The 17,007-nt window shown below is 43.8% G+C and overlaps 2 protein-coding genes across 11 annotated transcripts in view; both read left to right on the forward strand.

Moving 5' to 3' along the window:
- The window catches only part of UBOX5 (U-box domain containing 5), a 37,413-nt gene that overhangs the window by 505 nt on the left and 19,901 nt on the right, over positions 1-17,007 (forward strand). The window contains exon 2 of one of the 6 annotated variants that reach the window (XM_079784053.1): positions 2,056-2,157. The exons of 4 other annotated variants lie outside the window; for them this stretch is intronic. The gene's annotated coding sequence lies outside the window, so the exon portion shown is untranslated. Of the gene's footprint in view, positions 1-2,055; positions 2,158-13,106; positions 13,191-17,007 lie in introns of those variants that run through there. One more of the 6 variants, XM_079784056.1, reaches the window with a different exon arrangement.
- The window catches only part of FASTKD5 (FAST kinase domains 5), a 28,878-nt gene that overhangs the window by 479 nt on the left and 11,392 nt on the right, over positions 1-17,007 (forward strand). For 2 of the 5 annotated variants that reach the window (XM_079784047.1, XM_079784048.1), the window contains exons 2-3: positions 2,056-2,157; positions 10,648-13,190. In XM_079784047.1, the coding sequence (XP_079640173.1) occupies positions 10,685-13,138 (2,454 nt within the window). In that variant the 5' untranslated portion in view covers positions 2,056-2,157; positions 10,648-10,684 and the 3' untranslated portion in view covers positions 13,139-13,190. Of the gene's footprint in view, positions 1-2,055; positions 2,158-10,647; positions 13,191-17,007 lie in introns of those variants that run through there. The other 3 variants (XM_079784050.1, XM_079784049.1, XM_079784051.1) reach the window with 2 other exon arrangements.

Below are 17,007 nucleotides of genomic sequence, written 5' to 3' on the forward strand. Positions count from 1 at the left end.
CCTGCGATTCATTTTGTAACCAGCTTCCCTGGTGAGTCTGATGCTGCCGTTCCTCAGGACACACTTTGAGCAGTATTTTGCTTAGTACCTGGGATGGGGTGAGTCTTCAATAAATATCAAACGGTGTTTTGTTGTGCTGTGGTGTTTGTTTTGTTTTGTTTTTTAAGTTTCTGGTTGCACAAGCCTAACTAAGGATAGTATTGATGCCCCACTCCCTTTTTTCTCTCCAGGAGTAAGACAAATGATTACCTTTTCTCTTCACGTACAAACCATGACACAGCTCTTCTGCCCTGACTCAGGAAGCTTTGGGCCCTGCCTATACCAGTTAGGTTATACTGAGGTGATACTTCATTGCTCACTCGCTGTAGATCCTCGGACAGTGCTCGTCCCGTGGAGCTGGTAGCCAAGTTCTTTAGCACCAGCATAGCTCATGTTTTATGCTTTAGTAATGTGTTGCTGCTGTAATATGATTGCATGTTTTCCGTACTTTGGGCACACTTTGAGTAGTTATAACAGCTACCTTTCCAGAATTAGATTCTGCAACTCACTGATCTGAATGGCGCTGGGATGACTTTACTACTGCCTGATAGGACAAAATGAAACCTGAACCGGGGACCGGGGTGGGTGGCTGCGGACTTGGCCCCTTTCCCAGGGGGGCCGAGGGTCGACTCCCTCCTCCCTCCTCCCTCCTCCCTCCTCCCCCCTCCCCTTTTTTCCCTAAAAACAAAACCCTGAAGACTCAGTGCCATATATAGTACAACTGAGAAAGTGAGGCCTTTGTCAGTTACACAGGTCTAACTTGTCAGTTTGGCTTTCTTCCCAATTCATTGGCTTACTTTTCTTTCTCTTACTTTTGTTTTTAAATATATTTTATTGATTTTTTACAGAGAGGAAGGGAGAGGGATAGAGAGTTAGAAACATCGATGAGAGAGAAACACCGATCAGCTGCCTCCTGCACACCCCCTACTGGGGATGTGCCCGCAACCAAGGTACATGCCCTTGACCGGAATCGAACCTGGGACCTTTCAGTCCGCAGGCCCACGCTCTATCCACTGAGCCAAACCGGTTTCGGCTCTTACTTTTGTTTTCGATTTATTGTTCTATTCCCCAATACGGCCTTGTCATTCATCATGTAAGTAAGTCAACTTTGATATTAATGAATTTTGAAGTTCCCTCTTCACTTGCCTGAAATACTGTATTGTGCAGCCTTGCAAATTGAGGAAAACCGATTTAAAATCAAGTGTGTGATGAAGTTAACACTGATAGGTACTTGGACCATTTATTTGGGAATTTTTCCACATAACTGGGTACAGCTACTTCTCTCTGCCTGCATGGGTTTTGTCATTTCTCTTCTAGTCCCATTCCAATGGGCTGAGAGAACATGAGTTTCTGCTTTTTGTTACAGTCAGAGATTTTTTAACGATGAGTCTTACCAGACCCTTTCAGAGCGATGGCTCTAACAGAATTATCTGTGAGGCCTTGCCAGACTATATCTACCCAGACCCTTCTTGTCATTCTGATAGAGAAAAAGTAGAGTTTTAGAAGGGGAGGAGAAGGCTAAGAACGCTAAAAGAGTTTCACAGATTATTGTGATGTGCTGTTTTCTCACCCGTAAGCATGGAACCTAGAATGAAGTAGAGGGGATAGGCTGTTAGACTTGATTTTGGTTTGCACTAGTGCTTTACCTTCCTGTAAGCTGTGTTCCTGTGTGGAAATAAGCATAGAAGTGCCTAGTCCAGTTAGCATCTGTATTAACAGCTAGGGGTCCTTACTGTCAGCCTCTAAACCCTCACCATGGGCTTAAAGCTTTGTAAACTGATCAGGAGACTCCAGCACCTGGAAAAAGTTAGTTGTTTTAATTCTTAGGGCTGCCCAATAAATTATTTACTAAGATAAGAATGAAGGTTTTGAAGTATCCATTTATTTGTGGCAATTTTATCAGGATATAAGAGGTTTAAACCTTTCTAGCAGAAAGATCAGAAATCAGAATTAAGGAATGATATCTGATAACTGGTAAATTGAAAATGCTGAGGGTGTTATATACTTAATCTACAGTTAGCATGGCTGCCTTCTTCCACCTGGCTCTCTAACTTCTGGACTATAGATTAAAACGAAGCTATTCGGCCTTGCTCAGACCTGTACCTGGAAAGTAGAAAGGTAAGATTCCTCACTCCTATGAAATCACATGATTCAGGGTGATTTGGGCAGTGCTGTTCAGAACAGCCATGCTCCAGGGGTCTCTGAGGTTCCACTCTGGTTCATAAGAAACCCTAAAGAGGAGGTAGGAAGCAGGGTATACTTGGGGCACTTAAACTAGGAAAGGGGCTTTGTGAAATGATGCCACATATCTTTGAATCTTCATAGAGGCATCAGGAGTTATTTGGCATCTCATGGTGTTCTCAGCTTTCTTATGGATTCTCTGGGAGTCCTTAAGTAAGGAGGAACTAACTCAGCTGTGTTTTCTCTACCTGGGTAACACATCCTTACCTCCTTTTCTCCCCACATTTTGCTTTGTTGGTTCTGTATCTCGTGTTTCTTTCCTTTTCTGCAGTATTTAAGACCCAACTTCCGAAGTGGTTACATTTCATACCTGTATATATAGATACTAGAGGCCCAGTGCATGAAATTCGGTGGGGGAGTCTCTTCAGCCCAGCCTGCACCCTCTCCAATCCGGGACCCCTTGGGGGATGTCTGACTGCCGGTTCAGGCCCCATCCCGCAGGGCTCCTAACCACTTGCCTGCCTGCCTGGTCACCTCTAACTGCCCCCCCCCCCACCAGCCTGATCGCCCCTCACTGCCTCTGTGTGCTGGCCTGATCGCCCCTAACTGCCCCCCCTGCCAGCCTGGTTGCCCCCCCCCCCCCACTGCCAGCCAGGTCGCCCCCAACTGCCCCTCCCTGCCGGCCTGGTTGGTCCTAACTGCTCCTCCCGCCGGCCTGGTCGCCCCCAACTGCCCCCCCCCCCCCACTGGCCTGGTCGACTCTTACTGTCCCCCCTGCCAGCCTGGTTGCCCCCAACTGCCCCCCTCTGCCAGCCTGGTCACCCCCAACTGACCCCCTCTGCTGGCCTGGTCGCTCCCAACTGCCCCTCCTTCTGGCCTGGTCGCTGCCAACTGCCCCCCTCCCTTGCCAGCCTGGTTGCCCCTCACAGCACCCCCGCCGGCCTGATCGCCCCACGCAGCCTGCTGTTCAGTCATTTGGTCGACCCTAACTAACCCCCCTGCTGGCCTAGTCGTCCCACATAGCCTGCTTGTTCAGTCGTTTGGTCATCTCTCACTAACCCCCTTGCCGGCCTGGTTGCCCCACGCAGCCTGTTTGTTCAGTCGTTTAGTCATCCCTCACTAACCCCCCTGCCGGCCTGGTCTCTCCATGCAGCCTGCTTGTGAGGTGTGACAGTCAATTTGCATATTACCTCTTTATTATATAGGATGGTGTCTATGCATTTAACACTAAAAGTTCTGTGATGAAAAAGTAAGTAGCTACTGTTAGTTATTTGCAGTTTGGCTCTGCATGCCTCTAAGATTATTTTGTTATCATTTCTGTGGGCATCCATAAAGAAATTCTAGAGACAGTAAAAATTCTAGAGACAGAAATTCTAGACACATTCTTGCACTGGGAATAACTTTTCAACATTTTTCTTGAATATTAAGGTTACTTTCTCTGTTCACTGATTATCTTCTTGATGAATACCTTAAACTCCTGTTAGCACATGCATTTTGTAAATTTAAATTTTGTCAGTTATACATGGATATGGTTTACACAGTCAAATCGTTTGATAGAGCTTATAACACTAAATAGTAATTTCCTCTTACTCTCCCTTTATTTTTGTATCCTAGAGGCACTTTCAACTGTGTGTCTATTTCTTTGGGCATTTATCGGTATACTAGAGGCCGATAAATTCGTGCACAGGGGGGCGGGGTAGGGGGCGTCCCTCAGCCCGCCTTGCACCCTCTCCAATCTGGGAGCCCTTGGGAGATGTCCAACTGCCAGTTTAGGCCCGATCCCTGTGGTCTCGCAATCTGGGACCTCTGGCTCCTAACCACTCTGCCTGCCTGCCCGATCCCCCTAACTGCCCTCTCCTGCCAGCCTGATCCCCCTAACTGTCCTCTCCTGCCAGTCTGGTCACCCCTAACTGCCCTCCCTTGCCGGCCTGGTCACCCCTATTCACTTTTTTTTTAAATCTTATCCCCTTCACACACAGTTATATTTGACTTTCTTTTTGGCTTTTCCCTGTCACACAATTTTTCTCTCTCTTTTATGTAACACTTTTTCCTACTGACTCATCATTTATAAACTTTTCTTTCCTCCTCATTTCCTACTTCTGTTCCATCATGCTTCTTCCCATCTTTCTCCTACCTTCCCTCCCTCCCAATATTCCTTCTTTCCTTTATCTTTACCCCTCTCCTCCCTCCCCTTTTCCTTCCTTCCCACCTTAATTTTTTTCTTCACTTCCTCCTCGGACCTGCTTTGCTCCCTCCCCCATTTCTTCCTTCTTCCCATTCTCCTTTTAAGCTCTACCGGCTCTCCTTTAAAACTTTTCTTCCCTCCCTCTTTTTCTTTCATCCACATTCTTTTCTACTTACTTCCACTGTTTTAATCCTTTGCACTCGCTTGCTTTTTTCTCGATTCCTTTATTCTAATGCTAACTGTGTCGAGTCACACTCGACATCCGAGTGCAAAAGGTTAATATCTATCTACCCGCCTAATTATTCACTATCATTTATCTTTTTTCTTTTCTGACTCCTACTTTTAAAATCTGTCCCCAGTACACAACTATACTTGATTTTCATTATAGCTCCTACAGTTCACTCACACATCGTCTTTCCTTCTTTAACTCTGCTCTCTACTGACTCCTTTATAAAGTTTTTCCCTCCCTCCTTCCCTTCTTAAAGCTTCCATTGGGGGGGGGGGGGCGTTAACCCCCAGCCCAGGGCTCAGCCCTGGTCAGGTGTTTGCCGCCCCCTCTTCCCCTGCCTCCCCTCTGCTGTCCTGCTCCCATTCTCTGCCTGGGACACCCGGCCCAGCGAGGGTGGCCGAGGCCCACGTGGTCTGAGTGCTGCTTCTGCGAAGCAGGAGCAACTTCGCTCAGGAGGCCTCGGATGGTCCTCCACTCCTTCCTGGACTTGTGGGCGTCTCCCCGCCAACGGCTGCCACTGCCCTCCTCCTGTGTCTGGGTGGGACTCCCCGCCAGGTGCACCTGCCCTGCCCCCCTGCAGTCGCCACCCCCTTCCTCGTGCAGTTTCCTTCCCTTTTCCATTCCTGCGTCTTTTTCTTGTTCCCTTTCTGTATTTCTGTTTCTCCTCTTGGCCTGTCTGCATGCAGGTCTGTCTTCCTCTCCCTCTCCTTTCTTTCTTTTTTTAAATTTAATATATTTTATTGATTTTTTATAGAGGGGAAGGGAGAAGGATAGAGAGTTAGAAACATCGATGAGAGAGAGACATCGATCAGCTGCCTCCTGCACACACCCTACTGGGGATGTGCCCACAACCAAGGTACATGCCCTTGACTGGAATTGAACCTGGGTCCCTTAAGTCTGCAGGCCGACGCTCTGTCCACTGAGCCAAACCGGTTAGGGCTCCCTCTCCTTTCTTATCCCCTCCTATCATATCGTATCCTACCTCGGGCCTTGCAGCTGCCTGAGCAGAGGATGGGGATGCAGCCTGCTGATCCGGTCATATTGTGATGCTGTAATGGACAAATTTGCATATTCCTCTATTATTAGATTAGATTTCTTAATAACATATTTGTGTTGCTTGTTTTTTATTTCTAGGATATCAAATCAATAGCTATAAAAATATTTTGACCTCTTTATTGAGGCTCTAGGTTTCTTGTATCATTATCCACTTTCCCTAATCATCTTCACCTCCCTTTATCTTCCAAATATAGTTTGCTCATATTTCTCTTTTAATATATTTTTATTAATTTCAGAGAGGAAGGGAGAGGGAGAGATCGAAACATCAATTATGAGAGAGAATCATTGATTGCCTGCCTCCTGCACGCCCCCCACTGGGGACTGAGCTCGAATTTTGGGCATGTGCCCTTGGCCGGAATTGAACGTGGGACCCTTCAGTTCATAGGCTGACACTCTATCCACTGAGCCAAACCAGCCAGGGCTAGTTTGCTTATATTTAAAAAAAAAATTTATTGATTTGAGAGAGAGAAATTGATTTGTTCCACTTATTTCTACATTCATTGGTTTATTCTTTTGTTGTTGTTGTTGTTATTGTTTTGTTAATCCTCACCTGAGGATATTTTTTCCATTGACTTTCTAAAAAAAAATATTTTTATTGATTTCAGAGAGTAAGGGAGAGGGAGAAGGAGAGAGAGATAGAAACATGAATGAGAACCATTGATCGGCTGCTTCCTGTATGCCCCACACTGGGGATGAGCCTGCAACCTAGGCTTGTGCCCTGACCTGGAATCGAACTGTGACCTTCTAGTTCATAGGTTGACACTCACCACTGAGCCACGCCGGCTGGGCCATTGACTTTTTTAGGGAGAATGGAAAGGGGAGAGGGGGGAAAAGAGAGAAACATCAATGTGAGAGAGACACATCAATTGGTTGCCTTCCTCACGTGCCCTGACTAGGGCCGGGGATGAAACCTGCAATCCAGGTACATGACCTTGACCAGAAATCAAACCCTTGACCTTTTGGTGCACAGGACAATGCTCCCTGAGCAACACCAGCCAGGGCAATGGTTGATTCTTACATGTACCCTGACTGGAGATCAAACCAGCAATCAGTTTAATCAGGAAGACACTCTAACCAACTGAGCTACTTGGCCAGGACCAGTTTACTCATAATTATTTATTAGGTTGATATTCAAGGTTTATGTAAATATTATTTACAGTTGAGCAGGGAGTATACTATAACATTTTTTTATCATGTACAACTTTTTTGTTTTCCTGGAGTTAATTTTTGTTATTGTTAATTCGTTTGGTTTTCTGTCTCCCTTTCCCCAGGTGTCACTTAGAAGTATAAATCAGCTTTCCCCAGTAATAACCATCTCCTCCAGCATGAACTGCTTACTCTTTATGTCTGCTCACAGCTCTAGTCCTAGAATCCTTTTTCTTTCTTCTTTTTAAACCTTGCCTGAGGATACTTTTCCACTGATTTTTAGAGAGAGTGGAAGAGAGAGGAAAAGACAGAGAAATATCGATGTAGTGGTTGCCTCCTGCACCCACCCAGACCAGGGCCCGGCCAGGGGAGGAGTCTGCAACCGAGGTACATGCCTTTGACCGGAATCGAACCCAGAACCCTTTAGTTCTCAGGCCAATGCTCTATCCACTGAGCCAAACCGGTTAGGGCGTCCTGAAATCTTTTTTCATCTTTATCCTGGGGTTTTCCTTTGCTTCTCTCCTATGCTGAACTCTAAATTCTGGATCTCATATCTCTCTTTCCAACTTTCAGGTCTTCAAATGTGACCTCTTTGCTTTGATACTGGGGGCATCTTGTAAACCCTCACCTTTATATAAATTTCCCTCTTTGAGGTCTTTGCTCTTTTGTGAGTAATATAAACTAACCATAGTGATAGTTAGGATCCCAGACCATTAGAGGTGGGTGGGGCTTTTGACCTCATCAGGCTTTAATCCTCTAGCTCTCTGGCATCCTAGAGATTGTTCAGTGTCTTCCCTACTTCGCTGTCTGCAATCTGACTCCTCTCTCGTCTCTCCAGTATACCAGCAGTGTTAGTTTGGGAATGAATCAGACAATCCTTGATGTCAAACCCACTGTGTGCCTTGGCTGTGTAACCTTTGGCAGGTTTCTTAATCTTGTGAAGTCCTCTTTTCCTCATCAACAATAGGGAGATGATAAAATCTACCTTACAGAAATGTTATAAGGATTGGAATCAATGCAGATAAAATAGCTCATAAAATGCTTGGCACAGAGGAAGCCCTAAGAAAAGTATGGCTCTTGTTTTTTCCATATTGGGACTTTGCTTGCATTTTTACAAATGAAAAAAGTGCCATATTAATTCAAAACATGGGATATACACCAGTCAGACATTGATATTCTAGGAAATGATTCTTGTTACTTTGAAGATCATGCATAGTAATTTTATTAAGTATTGTTAGGTAGTATTAATTGAAGTAATTTAAATGCACTTTTAAAATTATAATTTATAAAGGTATTAGTTAAGTTAATTCATATATACTTATGTATTATCACTTTTAACCCCCCCCCCCCAAAAAAAAATGGGGAAAAAAGTTAATTTAGCAAAGATATTACAAAGTCTCTCTCACAAAGAAGTAATGTATTTTAGGTGATGGCATTCATTTGTGTTCTGTTTGTTCCACTGATATTTGTATGTACTTTTTAATGTACTGTGTATGTACTGTGATGCCTGCTACACAGTTATTCTGTAAACCAGCCTCCTCCTTCTGGATGAACATTTGGGGTTGGGTTTTGTTTTTGTTTTTTTAACAGTTTTTTGTTTCGATAACAGCTATTTTTGTAAAAAACTATTTTGTCTTTTTTTTTTTTTTTAGTTATTTCTTCAGATTTACTTTCTAAGATGAGATGAAGGACTACAGATATGAATAGTTTATGACTTTAGTTGCACATTGTGTTAGACTAAATTTACATTCCAGGGTCCAAAACAGGTGTTCTTTTTTAAATATATTTTTTATTGATTTTAGACAGGAAGGGAGATGGGGAGAGAGATAGAATCATCAATGATAAGAGAGAATCATTGATTGGCTACCTCCTGCATGCCCCATACTGGATATCGAGACCACAACCCGGGCATGTGCCCTGACTGGGAATCGAACCATGACCTCCTGGTTCACAGGTCAGCGCTCAACTACTGAGCCATGCTGGCCGGGCCAAAACAGGTTTCTTAAAAGCCCTGTTTTGTCAACTGGAGAGTCCCATTACTTGCTCTCTCTTTTGTTTCCACCATGCCTGTGCTGCAGTATTAATTGAGATTCCTAGTGACTGTTTTGAGGCATAAATCATCAATTATCATCTAAATATTAAAGGAAAATATAAAATTTAAGTATTATTTTCCTAATGTTTTATAATTTTTAAAAAGTTGGCCACATGCATTTTTAGGAATAAACTTCATGTAAAGGGAAAAATAGTAAATATTTTATGCTTTGTAGGCCATATATTTTCTGCCACAATTGCTCAATTTTGCTCTTATAGAGAAAAAGTAGTTATGAACAATAATGAATGGCCCTTGCTATGTTCAGATGATAATACTTTACTTATAAAAATAGGTGGAGGGCTATTTTTGAGCCATAGTTTGCTGATACCTGGTCTATGGTATCTGAACCCATAGATTGAAACTTGGTGTGCAGAATGGGTCCACAGGCCACAGAAGAGAACCAAATGTATAATGATTTCATGTGAAATAATTCTGCTCTGGTTCACAAAGAAATTGGAAGCATACATTTCTGCCATCCAGAGAAGCCTTTCTAGCTGAGTTACCTGAACAAAGCCACTAAACTGCCCTGTGAGCTCTGGAAGGAGGCTGATGGGAGGTGGGCAGGCATTTCAGAAAGTCATTCTGCTTCCCTCAGAACCCTCAAGGGATTTTCTGCAACACCGGCCCTATCTGGTTCATATTTTGGCAGCTCAGGGCTCCCTGGATTTTGCTTGTCAGGCTTTGGCATTTCTTAAGTGGAGGGAAAGACAGCAAGCATTTAGAGAAAGCAAGAGTTGCCCAGCTGGTGTGGCTCAGTGGTTGAGTGTCAACCCATGAACCAGGAGGTCACGGTTTGATTCCCGGTCAGGGCACATGCCAGGTGGGGGTGTGCAGGAAGCACCTGATCAATAATTCTCTCTCATCATTGATGTTTCTGTCTCTCCCTCTTCCTTCCTCTCTAAAATCAATAAAAATAGATTTTTTAAAAAGTTTTGTACTTTGGGAATAGGGAGGATTATTTTGAGTATAATTAAACTTTATACCAAAACCTCTTTTTACTTTTGGTATTAGCATAGCAGCTTTTACCAACTTTCTTATTCTCTACATGGGTCTTTTATTCATTCATATTACAGAGATGGAATAGGTTGCTCACTTTTGTTCCCAGTTGTTATTTTTTTAATTTTTAAAAATTAATACTCACCAAGGATAAATTTCCATTGATTTTTAGAGAGAATGAAAGGGAAGGAGAGAGACACAGAGAGAAACATCAATGTAATTGGTTGCCTTCCACATGGGCCCCAGTCAGGCCAGGATTAAGCCAGCAACCGAGGTTAGTATCCTTGACCGGAATTGAACCTGGGACCGACCCTTCAGTTTGCAGTCTGACACTCTTATCACTGAGCCAAACCAGTTAGGGCTCCAGTTTTCTTTTTGAAAATCGGCTTTCCTTCCTGTTGGAAGTTAGCAGAACACCTGTCTCTTCTTTGACCATCACTACATGTACCATAAAGAAAGTCTAGAGGTCAGAGGAAGTACAGAAGGAAGTCTGGACTGAGCAGCATTCTGGAGGACTGCCTAATAGTACCCTGGTTTTGAGGTTTTCTTGTGTCTTTATGCAAGTCACAGAGTTTATTCTTGATGTATGCTGTCTTTTGGTTTGGGCATTCACTAGTGTTGTATTTAAGTGGACAGCAAAGTTTTAGCCCATTTTGTATAATGTGTAAATGTCGGTATTGTGATAGGTGGAAGCCACTTATTCTTCATCTATCCTTTTTTCAGTATCTGGCACCAATTCTGGCCCAGTCATTTGTGATCCATGACTCTTGTGATATGCCGAAGATTTCCAGGCAATTTCTGTGGAACGCCTCCCTGTCCAGCTCTATTCAAGCACCATATAAACAAGAAATTGCCCGGTCAGACCTGTGAGGACTGTGTTCTGACTGCCAAAACGATCAGTATTGACTCCAGAATGGCAGCCACTCTTAAGTTAGTAAAACCATTAGGATATCGAGCGTTTTGCAATCCTTTTGCCTGCAGTGCAACCCAAAGTGTGGCATATTGGAATGTGGGAAGCTACACACGGCACAGGGGACAGGACCCTCCAGAACACAGTAATCTCTGCCATCCTGCCAAAAAAGTTGAGAACATTTGTAGCACCTCCTCTTCTCAGAGGATCCTGACAACCAGCAGTGCCCTCCTGGGTTTGGAATTCAGCAGGGCTTCTGCCTCTAAAGCCAGCACGTTGAAACTGGGCTCACCTAGGGCCATGAAAGTTGATGAAGAGGATGTAGAAGTTTTTGATTCCTTTGAAGACCCCCGAGTTTTCCTACAGCTAAGACCAGAGTACCAGCTTCACAGCTATAACAAATCTGAACCTTGTCAGCCCCTATCTGTTTCAGAAGGTGAACTAATTTTGCACAAAGTCACAGTTTATCAAGATAATCTCCAGCCTCAAATCATTGCCGATTATTTCTGTAAGCTGAGCTCTATGCCTGCAGAACAACGTCCTGTTTTGCTGTCTAGTGCCAAATTTGCATTACTCTGCCAGCTGAGTGTGAAAAACATACAGCTCTTTGATACCCTAGATCTGATCAATATTTTAAAAGCGTTTGTCAGTTTAGGAATCCCTCATTCCCACTCAATGCTAGATGTGTATGAAACCAGATTTTGCCATAAAGTATGGGATATGAGTCTGGATCAACTACTCATGGTTGCTGATCTCTGGCGATACTTGGGCCGCAAAGTACCTCGGTTTTTAAAAATCTTTTTTAGTTATCTTAATTTGCACTGGAAAGACCTATCCTTGTCTCAGCTGATTCACCTGATTTATATTATAGGTGAAAGTCGTCAGGTACCCCAGGACCTAATGCAAAAACTGGAATCATTGATCCTCAAGTATATAGATTTTATCAATATAGAGGAGGCTGGTGCAATCTGTTTGGGGTTCTTTAAATCAAGTAGTAGTCTCTCAGAACTTGTCATGCGAAAAATTGGAGACTTGGTGTGTGCTGATATGCAGAACCTGAGTAGTTATGCCTTAGTAAACATTCTTAAAATGTTCCGTTTCACTCACGTGGATCATGTAAATTTCATGAAGCAATTTGGGCAGATTGCTCCTCAGCGAATTCCTTCCCTGGGAGTTCAGGGTGTCATGCACTTGACTCTTACCTGCTCTGCCTTACGCTTCCTAGATGAAGGGGTAATGAATGCTGTGGCTGCTTCTTTGCCTCCTAGAGTATCATACTGTCGAAGTAAAGATGTTGCCAAGTTTCTGTGGTCATTTGGAACTCTGAATTATAAGCCACCCAATGCAGAAGAGTTTTATTCTAGCCTGATAAATGAGATTCACAGAAAGATGCCTGAGTTCAATCATTACCCAGAACACCTGCTCACTTGCCTGCTGGGCCTGGCATTTTCTGAGTACTTTCCAGTAGAGCTCATCAATTTTGCTTTGAGTCCAGGGTTTGTCAGGTTAGCTCGGGAGAGAACTAAGTTTGAACTCACTAAGGAGCTGTATACCCTTGATGGTTCAGTTGGCATTGAGTGTCCAGATTACAGAGGCAACCGTCTTAGTGCTCACCTTCAGCAAGAGGGGTTAGAAATACTGTGGAATGCAGCTAGGAAGGATATGTGCTCAAAACCTGAATTCCTAGAAGCTCTGTTTTTACTTGAGACCATGTTGGGTGGGCCCCAGTACATTAAGCACCATATGATTTTGCCCCATACCCGATCTTCTGACTTAGAGATCCAGCTTGATGTTAATATGAAGCCATTGCCATTTAACAGAGAAGCCATACACTCTGAAGATTTACTAGCCAAATTAAGGCTCAAGCATGTGGGAATCAGTCTTACAGATGATTTGATGAATCAGTTACTGAAGGGGAAATCAGGAGGGCATTTCCGGGGGGATATTGAGTCAGAGACTGGACAACAGCCCATGGAATTAGAGAAGAAAGCAGCCATGCCCTCGGAGGCCTCTCTCTACAATGTGGCAGACAGATTGGGGGCTATGGAGATGGTTGGCCATTGCCCACCAGCCTGCATGCAGGCCCCACAAGTGAAGTTGGCTATTCAGTTGACAAACAAGAACCAGTATTGCTATGGTTCCAGAGATCTGCTTGGACTGCACAATATGAAGAGGCGGCAGCTGAATCGGCTTGGGTACCGTGTGGTAGAGTTATCCCACTGGGAATGGCTCCCACTACTGAAACGAACTCGCTTTGAAAAGCTGGCGTTCCTCCATGAGAAAGTGTTCACCTCTGCTCTCTGAAGGACCTTTGGGCATTTCTGCTTATAAATGCTGTAGATATACACTGTACCAGGTATTGTGAAACAGTTATAAAAGCTAGAATGTAGGTTTGTAATAAAATTATCTATTGAGGATGCCCTAGGCGGCTTGGCTCAGTGGATAGAGCGTCAACCTGCGGACTGAAGGGTCCCAGGTTCAGTTCCGGCTAAGGGCACATGCCTGGGTTGTGGGCTCAGTCCCCAGTGGGGGGCATGCAGGAAGCAGCCGATCAATGATTCTCTTATCATTGCTGTTTCTCTCCTCCCTTCCTCTCTGAAATCAATAAAGAAATATATATTTAAAAAAAATTATCTATTGAGGAGACCTAATTGTGTTCTTGTCTATGGCAGACTGAAGGTAATATATGTTATTGTGAATTAATTGTAACCTAATTTGTGCAGGTAAATAACAAACATCTTAAAATGTCCTATTTTCAATTTCTCATTTTTCTGTCTCTGTTTACCAGCCTTATCTCATAGTTATTTTGAATTTTTAGATAAAAGTATAGTCAGACATTATCTAAAGCCAATTTTTAAAAATTTGTTTTCAGCCCTAGCTCAGTTGGTGGCTCAGTTGGTGGAGCATCATTCCATGCACCTAGAGGTCACTGGTTCAATTCCCGACCAGAGCACATGCCTGGGTTGCTGGCTTGATTCCCAGTAGGGGGTGTTCGGGAATAAGCCGATTGATGGTTCTCTCTCATTGATGTTTTGCTCTTTCCCTTCCTCTCTCTAAAACCAATAAAAACGTTTAAAAAATAATAATAAATAATAAGAATTGGTTTTTATAACTTCGCTATAAAATAAGAATCTATATATATAAAACCCTAATATGCAAATAGACCAAATGGCAGAACAACCAAACAACTGGTCGCTATGATATGCGCTGACCACGAGGGGGCGTGTGTGGAACATGGTGGGTGTCGGCTGTGGCGGGATGGTGGAGCAGGTGAGCGGGGGCGCCAGACCAAATGGGGCACCGGTCGCTGTCATCGGGGCGAGCCTCCAGTGGTTACTGAAAATTCTTTGCTCCCATGTGCCATGGTCCCACCGGGTGCTCACACCTGCTGCGGGGCCGGGGCCGCCACTCGCACCTGTTGCTGGTGCTCAGCGCCATCAGCAGGTAGGAGTGGTGGCTGCCGGCCCTGATTGCCCCTCAGAGCTTCACCTCCCTTTGCTCCTGAGGGGCTATCGGGGCAGGCAGTCGCCTTTCGCACCCGCTGCCTGCGATGGCCCCGCTCGCACCCACTGCTGGTGCCGGCCCAGCTTGCAGCTGGTGCTGGAGCAGCTGCTCACACCCGATCACCTCCCCCTGTTCCTGAGGGGCAATCGGGGCAGCAGCTGCCGCTCGCATCCACTGATGGTGCCAGCCCTGCTCGCACCTGCTGCTGGTGCTGGCCCCAATGGCTCCGTGCCGTCAGTGGGCGCGAGCGGGGCCAGCGCCATCAGCGCATGGGAGCGGTGGCAGGGCTGCTCACAGACGGGACCCAGGGGCTGCAGCGGTAGGGGCTGGGCGAGGGTGCGGAGGATGGGCCAAGACCTGCTCCTATGCCCACTGCAGCCTCATGGCCCACAGTTCCTTTCAAGGTGCACGAATTTGTGCACTGGGCCCCTAGTCTTATATAACTTCACTTACATTTCAGGATTTTCCCCCATGCATGTTTTTTTCTTCACACCCTCCAAAATTAAAGTCCTTCTTATTCTTGTTTAGATTTGGTTGGTTGTTCCTAGTTGCTGATTCTTCATGCTTTAAAAAGCCATTTCAGAATTAGTGAGCTTACTATCTTCCTCTTAGCCCTGTCTGCTACATTTTGACTTCTTTTTTACCCCTGGAATATTTTCTCCCTAAAATTGAACTTAGTAGAATTTTATGAGTGCCTGTTGGATCAGAGGTTCTCAAATATGACCAGGCAGAATGTTTTTCATGGCAAGTAGCTCAGATGAGAAGGAAACTTATTACTGCCCTTAACAGGAGCAGTCTAGGGGACTTGGTTGTATTAGAGCCACAGGTTGTATTAGAGCCAATTTATGATTGTATATATGTAACTACAAGTAACATTTGTAAACACTGGGGAGTCTCTGAGAATTTCTCTTAAAAAGGATCCCTCCCATCATTACTAGGTCTCCTCATCGGCCTGGACTGAAGGGTCCTGGGTTTGATTCCAGTCAAGAGCACATGCTCACATGCCCAGGTTGCGGGCTCGATCTCCAGTGGGGGGCATGCAGGAGGCAGTCGATCAATGATTCATCATTGATGTTTCTATCTCTCCCTCTCCCTCTCTGAAATCAATAAAAATATATTTAAAAGAGAGAGAGAGAGAGAGAGAGAGAGAGAGGGTTTGGCCCTGGCTTTGTGGGTCAGTTGGAACATCATCCCATACATTGAAAGGTTGCAGGTTCAATTCCCAGTGTGGGCACATACCTAGGTTGTGGGTTTGATCCCTGGTTAAGGTGTGTGGGGGAGACAACTGATTGATGTTTCTCTCTACCTCTCCCTCTTTCTCTTAAATCAATGAAAACATATCCTTGGGTGAGGATTTAAAAATAAATAAAAAGAGTCAGTTGCTGGAGAGAGAACAATTAAGACAAGAACTGAAAAATCACCAATAAATTTGGTAACCAGGATATTACCAATCACCTTAACAATAGCAGTTTGAATTGAATTGTCAGCAAAAGCCAGATTGCACACTTGTTGAATGAGAGTTAAGGAATGGGTTGCAAATGTTGAAGCAATTCCTTGAAAACTTTTGAATAGGAGAGGAAAACTTTATTTAGCTGGATTTAGAGCAGGATTAGAATTGCTGGATAAAATACAGGTTGTCCAGTTAAATTTAAGTTTCAGATAAGCAATGAATGTTTTGTGGTAAATTACACATAAAATTGGCCATTTTAAACAAAGTGTACAATTCAGTAATATTTTAGTACATTGATATTGTGCAACCAATCACCACTATTTAGTTCTGGAACATTTTCTTCACTTCAAAAGAAAACTCCATACCCATTAAGCAATCACTCTATATTTTCCTCTTTTCCCAGACCCTGGTAACTACTAATCTGCTTTCTGTCTATGGATTTACTTATTCTGAATATTTTTTTAATGAAATTATATAATATGTACCCTTTTTTTTTGGTCTGCCTTCTTTTATGTAGCATCATGTTTTCAAGGTTCATCCATGTTATAGCATATACCAGTACTTCATTCCTTTCTATGGCTGAATAATTTTCCATTGGGTGGATATACCATATCCATCAGTTGATGGGCACTGGATTGTTTTGGTTATTGTAAATAGTGCTGCTGTGACTATTTATGTGCAAAGTTTTGTTTGAACACCTGTTTTCAGTACATTTGAGTATATTTACCTAGTGGTGAAATTGCTGGGTCATATGTTAATTCTATATTTAACTTTCCTACAGTGGCTGTACCATTTTAAATTTCCTATAGCAATGTACTCGGGTTCCAGTTTTGCTAACACTTGCACTTGCTATTTTCTGTATTTTAAAAAATATTCTGGTGGTTCTGAAGTGGTTTTGGTTTGTATTTCCCTGGTGACTAATGGTATTTAGCATCTTTCAGTCTTTTAAAAAATATATTTTATTGATTTTTTACAGAGAAGAAGGGAGAGGGATAGAGAGTTAGAAACATTGATGAGAGAGAAACATAGATTAGCTGCCTCCTGCACACCCCCTACTGGGTATGTGCCCGCAACCAAGGTACATGCCCTTGACTGGAATGGAACCTGGGACCCTTCAGTCCGCAGGCTGTCGCTCTATTCACTGAGCCAAACCGGTTAGGGCTCAGTCTTTTTTTTTTTTTTTAATATATTTTATTGATTTCCCACAGAGAGGAAGGGA

The sequence above is a fragment of the Cnephaeus nilssonii genome (assembly GCF_951640355.1).
Source record: "Cnephaeus nilssonii genome assembly, chromosome: 11".
NCBI classification, from domain to species: Eukaryota; Metazoa; Chordata; class Mammalia; order Chiroptera; family Vespertilionidae; genus Cnephaeus; species Cnephaeus nilssonii.